Source organism: Trifolium pratense, linkage group LG2, assembly GCF_020283565.1.
Source record: "Trifolium pratense cultivar HEN17-A07 linkage group LG2, ARS_RC_1.1, whole genome shotgun sequence".
Taxonomy (NCBI): domain Eukaryota; kingdom Viridiplantae; phylum Streptophyta; class Magnoliopsida; order Fabales; family Fabaceae; genus Trifolium; species Trifolium pratense.
Window position 1 is genome coordinate 31,209,760 of NC_060060.1, and position 6,058 is coordinate 31,215,817.

The 6,058-nt window shown below is 29.9% G+C and overlaps 1 protein-coding gene across 1 annotated transcript; it reads left to right on the plus strand.

Annotated features, from left to right (window-relative positions):
- Nucleotides 1–2,781: 2,781 nt before the first annotated feature.
- Nucleotides 2,782–5,579, plus strand: LOC123904159 (laccase-14-like). Its single transcript, XM_045953852.1, has 6 exons — nt 2,782–2,922; nt 3,015–3,166; nt 3,605–3,849; nt 3,980–4,096; nt 4,359–5,315; nt 5,449–5,579. The coding sequence occupies exons 1-6, from the start codon at nt 2,782–2,784 to the stop codon at nt 5,577–5,579; spliced, it is 1,743 nt and encodes a 580-aa protein (XP_045809808.1).
- Nucleotides 5,580–6,058: the final 479 nt, after the last annotated feature.

Genomic DNA, 6,058 nt, shown 5'->3' on the forward strand with positions numbered 1-6,058 from the left:
AAGGACTAGTATAAGTGTACCTACTTACTTACATGTTGATGTATAGTTAGTTATGAATAAGATAAGATTATTATTTTTTTTTCTTAAGACTCAATCCATTAAGGAACACATTATTTTTCTTAAGACTCAATCCAATTCACCGTGATTTTTCAAAAGTTACTATTTAAAATTTTATGACTAATGTTCGTTCACAAGCAGAATTGGCATTTTAAGATTGTAAATTTTACAAAATCCACTTGTTCAAAAAAAAATTACAAAATTTACTGTTGAATTGAAACTTTATATAATATAGATCAATCATGTAGTTTTCAAAAAAAAAAATATAGATCAATCATGTTATTGAGACAAATTAAGATTAATGTTATTTAATAAAAACACATATGTAAGATGATTACATTTTAATAAAAGACAAACGAGCAATAATCTATCATCTTAAATACTACATCTTAAAATCTAGAAGATACCGCATTGCATAAGTAAAAATGTTTTTTAGTTAAAAAAATGGTTGAGTCTGAATGTTTAATGTATTGTTCAATAAAAATATTTAAAAACATGACCATTTTTTAAAATAGCATACAAATTAATTCACTTTAAAATATGTAAAGATCAATTTTACACTTTTAAAATTAATTTCAACTCTTCAAAATAAGGATTAAACATATATTTAATTATGTTGGATATTTTAGTCAACTACTCAACTAGTTGTTGTCCTTCTTCCATCAAAAGAAACAAAAATGATAACTTTTTCTTCTTCTTTTCTATTGTTTTAGTTTCTCCTTTTTGCTTACCTTTTTCTTACTTGGACATTATTTAAATTTTAAAGCTTGTCTCAACTTTGAATAATAAGCATTACCATGTGATACATGGGTTATTAATTAATAGTTACGTTTTTTTTTTTAAAAGTTTATAATAAAATCGAAGATCAAACTCAGAATTTTTAATATACTATTCAAACTTTTTACCACTAAATAGTATGAATATAATAAAGAGAACAAATGAAAAAGAAAACTACATAAAACCATGAATACACACACCCCATAGCATAGCCATCCCAACCCATCACTCTCACCTCTTCCTAGTTATATTACTTTCAACAATTAGTCAAAAATTGGATTATATTATGCTCCAAAATTCCAAGTAAAACATTAGACCAAGTAAAGAGCATATTTACGTCACATGAATCTAATGGTTTGGAGACAAATCAACGTTTTCGGAGTAGTAGAACTAGTTAACGGTTTAATAGTATACTCTGACCAAGTCATTCATTCATAATTCATTCATGCCTATAATCTATAATGCACATCGTTGACTGTCACAACGGGTTTGAGACACAAATTACCAACTAGTGTATATGTTAAGATTCATGATATCAGAGTAAAAGAAGATAAAAGTTTGAGAAATTTGTAATGGAACTAATAGAATAGATACAAATGAATGTGTCAAATCACAAATGAGTACAACTTCTATCTTATATACTAACTAGCTAATGAGCCTAACTCTATATAGTTCAACAATATATTTGAACATTCTTTTTAGCTAGCAAAAATAGAGCAAAAATAGAGTGCACAAACATCACATAACAATGATATATATTTTGAAAAGATTTTATTAGTAACCATAGTGTTCAATTGATGATTAAGGAGTTATGTAGAAATGTCACTTATAACTTTATTATTAATCATCCACCCACCGATTAATTATATATTTGAAATGTTTTACACTTGAGATGCTAGAACAATTAAAAGTGCGAATACTCTATTCGCACTTTAAGTAACAAAAAGTGTTTTACTAAATTTTGCACTTGTTTAATGCTCGCTAGTTATCTTATAAAGAGTGTATTTTTGAAAATCATAGGAGTGTTTGAGAAAGACAAAGAGGGGGTGGCGGGGCGCTAAAAAATCAAGAGAGTATATTTTAAATTCAATTATCTTGCGAGGAGATTTAATTTATTTGGGCCGTATGTCTAAGCTATAGTTGTTTTCTCCAAATAAATAAATAAATAAAAAGTTATAAATTATCTTCTACAAATTTTAAATTTTGTCTTGTCAAACAAATAGCAGTAGAAATTACTTTTAATGTATATTTTTAATATAAAGTATTTATTGAATTTTCGTATAAAGTATTTATCTAAGGTAATTGGTTTATTTTTAACAAGAGTATAAGGTAATTAGTTTATAGGTGCAAAACTAGTTTTATTTTATAGTTTTTCATATGAAGTATCTATTGAATTTTCATAATAAGATTTTTATATACGCTAATTAGCTTTTTGATAATGATTCTGTTCCTTTTAAAAAAATCAGTTCCATTCTATGAATTTTAATTTCATAAAAAATAACCCCAACAAGGTATACTATCTCCCTCTCCCTCTCCTTTTCTTTTTCCTTGTCATTATTTCTTTTATATATCAAGAAAATTAATAAATTTGTAGAGTCTAATTGACACAAATGGTTAGACATTTTGTTCACATAAGAAACAAGTTTTTCGATATACCTTAATCGGTAACTTGTACATAAAATTTCATTGTAAATTCTTTGTGAGGTTCGTGTATCTCCCCATAATCCAAACTTTTTTATTCCAAAAAAAGTTAAAAAATAAAATAGAAAATCAGCATAATCTCTAAAGAAAAAAAAAATCAAATTTTTTATAGAAGGTAAATCACTAAATCTAATATTAGACAGTCAAAGAGCATATATATAATTATTATAATTATAATTTCAAGTATCAACTATATATAGAGGCCATAATTTAGTCAAAATAAAAATATAATTTGAGGCTATAGCAATGGCATATGATCCTAGCCAAATGATGTTCACCAACAAGTTCAAGACTCCAGCTTCTGCATTGAGATTTTTGTTACTCTCTGCACTATATTTTCTTCTGATTCATGCTGCAAATGGAAAAGTTCACCATCACAAGTTTGTGGTATATATATGTGCTTCTTTAATTTCTCTTACACTAGTTAATGATGATGGTAATGCATAATATTTGCAATTAAATGGTTTGTATTTCTGCAGATAAGATCAGCACCTTTCACAAGACTATGTAGTAGCAAGAACATTTTGACTGTAAATGGACAATTTCCTGGTCCAACATTGAAAGCTCATAGAGGAGACACACTTGTAGTCAAGGTTTATAACCAGGCAAATTATAACTTAACAATACATTGGTATGTTGATTTCTAAACCATATAACTTGTACATTTTTCTTTTTTAAGAAGATGGGATAAGAAATGCATAATTTTTGAAGGGTTTCTTTTCGCGTCCCTGTGCTTTTTTAATTTTACCCCTTTTGTAGGTCGAGTAGCGAGTGTGTAAAAATGTAAAATCTAGAAAGATACAGTTTGCTACTTAAAGTGTGAACTCATTTCGCTACTTATGTAGAGAACTATATTATTTTAGAATATTTTCATGGGGGGAGTGACGGGTGCAAACATGGGGTTGGGATAAAAAAATTGTCGTTTGCTACTTAGGTAACAAGCAGGGTATTTAGGAAAATTAGAAGGAAGCAAGAAAAAATTCCCTAATTTTTTACCTTTCAATAGTGCACATCTATGTATGAATCTATACATTGTGGTATGATTGATTGGAAGAGTGTTTGATTGCAGGCATGGATCAAATCAAGTGAGGAATCCATGGTCAGATGGACCTGGATACATAACACAGTGCCCAATTAAACCAGGAAATATGTTCAAACAAATTATAAATTTGTCAACAGAAGAAGGAACAATATGGTGGCATGCACATCAAGGTTGGGCAAGAGCCACAGTTCATGGAGCTTTCATCATTTATCCTAAACGTGGACATACTTATCCCTTTCCTAAACCTCATGCCGAGGTTCCAATTATACTAGGTACTCACTCCTTACGTGCATCAACTTAAATATAAAAAAAGACTTAAACACAATTTTAGTCCTTTTATATTGGCTCATTTACAAATTTTGGTCCACCTATTTTTAAACACAATTTCACATCATTTCGAAGGAGAGTGGTGGAAGGAAGATGTTATGGAAGTTCCAAATGTAGCAAACATAACCGGACGACAACCAAATACATCAGATGCATATACAATAAATGGTCAACCTGGTTATCTATACCCGTGCTCCAAAAAAGGTGCATTCCATTCCTACACTATTTTTACATACATTTTTATCAATTTAAAATCTAAACCGTCTAATTTTAATCGGACGGTTCAGAAAAAATGACTCCAGCAATCACTGCATCTAATCCTTTTCTGACACTATTTTTACATACACTTTATCAATTTAAAATCCATACCGTCTAATTTTAAACGGACGGTTCGGAGATAATAACTGCAGCTGACTGCATCTAATCCATCTAATTTTTCTTGTGATATTTATAGATACTTTCAAGATGAATGTGGACTATGGAAAAACATATCTTCTTAGAATAATCAATGCAGTAATGGAAGAAGAAATTTTCTTTGCAATTGCAAATCACAAATTAACATTAGTTGGTAAAGATGGATTATACTTAAAACCAATAAAAACAGATTACATAATGATCACACCTGGCCAATCTATGGACATTTTATTGGAAGCAAATCAACGATCTCTTGGTCACTATTTCATGGCTGCAAGACCATATTTTAGTGTTGATGGTGCTAGATTTGATAACACAACTACAACAGCATTACTTGTATATAATAACTCTCACAAACATCACAAAAAAAGTCCAATTCTTCCTAATCTTCCTCCTTACAACAACACACAAGCTTCAACTATCTTCACAAAGAAATTTAGAAGCCTTGCAACAAAAACTCATCCAATAAATGTCCCTAAAAAAGTGGACACACATTTATTGTTCACTTTTTCGGTTAATTTGCTCAACTGTACCCACGATAAACCCTGTAATGGTCCGTTCGGAATGAGGTTTTCGGCTAGTGTGAACAACGTTAGTCTTGTGCATCCGGCCAATATCGATTTTTTAAGTGCTTATTACTATAAAGTCCCTGGTGTGTTTGAAATGGATTTTCCAAAAAAGCCAAAAAGGGAATTCAACTATACAGCTGATGAATTACCGGAATATGTTTTGGGTACATCACCTGGTACTAAAGTGTTGGTTTTGGAGTATGATGCCAGTGTTGAGCTTATATTGCAAGGGACTAATGTGTTAGCAAGTGATAATCATCCAATTCATTTGCATGGATATACTTTCTATGTTGTTGGTTCAGGTTTTGGGAATTTTGATCCAAAACAAGATCCCAAAAATTATAATCTTATTGATCCACCACAAGAAACAACAGTTGGATTACCAAAGAATGGTTGGGTTGCTATCAGATTCAAGGCTAATAATCCAGGTAATTAATTATTCATCCATCAGAATTTATTTTTTTGTCAACTAGCGTAGTAGTGATTAGAAATTTTACCATTAATTGAATAAGTGGAGTATTTGGAGTTCGAACTCTGACTTTTTTGTTTGATTATGATCAGGTATGTGGTTGCTGCATTGTCACATAGAGAGGCATGCTAGTTGGGGGATGAATATGGTGTTTCTAGTGAAAGATGGTCCTACTCCTCAAACACAAATGATTCCACCTCCTAAGGATTTACCTAAATGTTAAGACCTGTAATAATAGTGCTGTTATTTATGTATCAGATCAGAGAGGGGAGTAAGATTATATAGCCACAACAAATAAGAATTATGTACTGTCCTTTGATTTTTATTTTTATTTTTATTTTTTGGGGTCAAAATAATACAATCATATATATATTTTGTAGTATACTCTCTTCTAGACCAGCAATAAAAAAGGTGTTCAAATATTCAAAACTCCATAACAATATTGTTATTTGATCTACGTCACAATAATATATTGTATATTAAGTGAACTTTTACCTTAATAACAGTACTAGTAAATTGTCTGCTACAAATTTAAAATTTAGTCATGTCAAGGCAAACAAATAGCACTTTGCTGGTTCAGGTTTCATGTACCCCAGTTTATTTTTCGTTTGTACCTTTTTCGTTTTTTATTATTACATATGAGACTATGGTAGACAACGAGGGGTTTTATGTATGCCTTAATTGATATTCTTAAAATTTCTT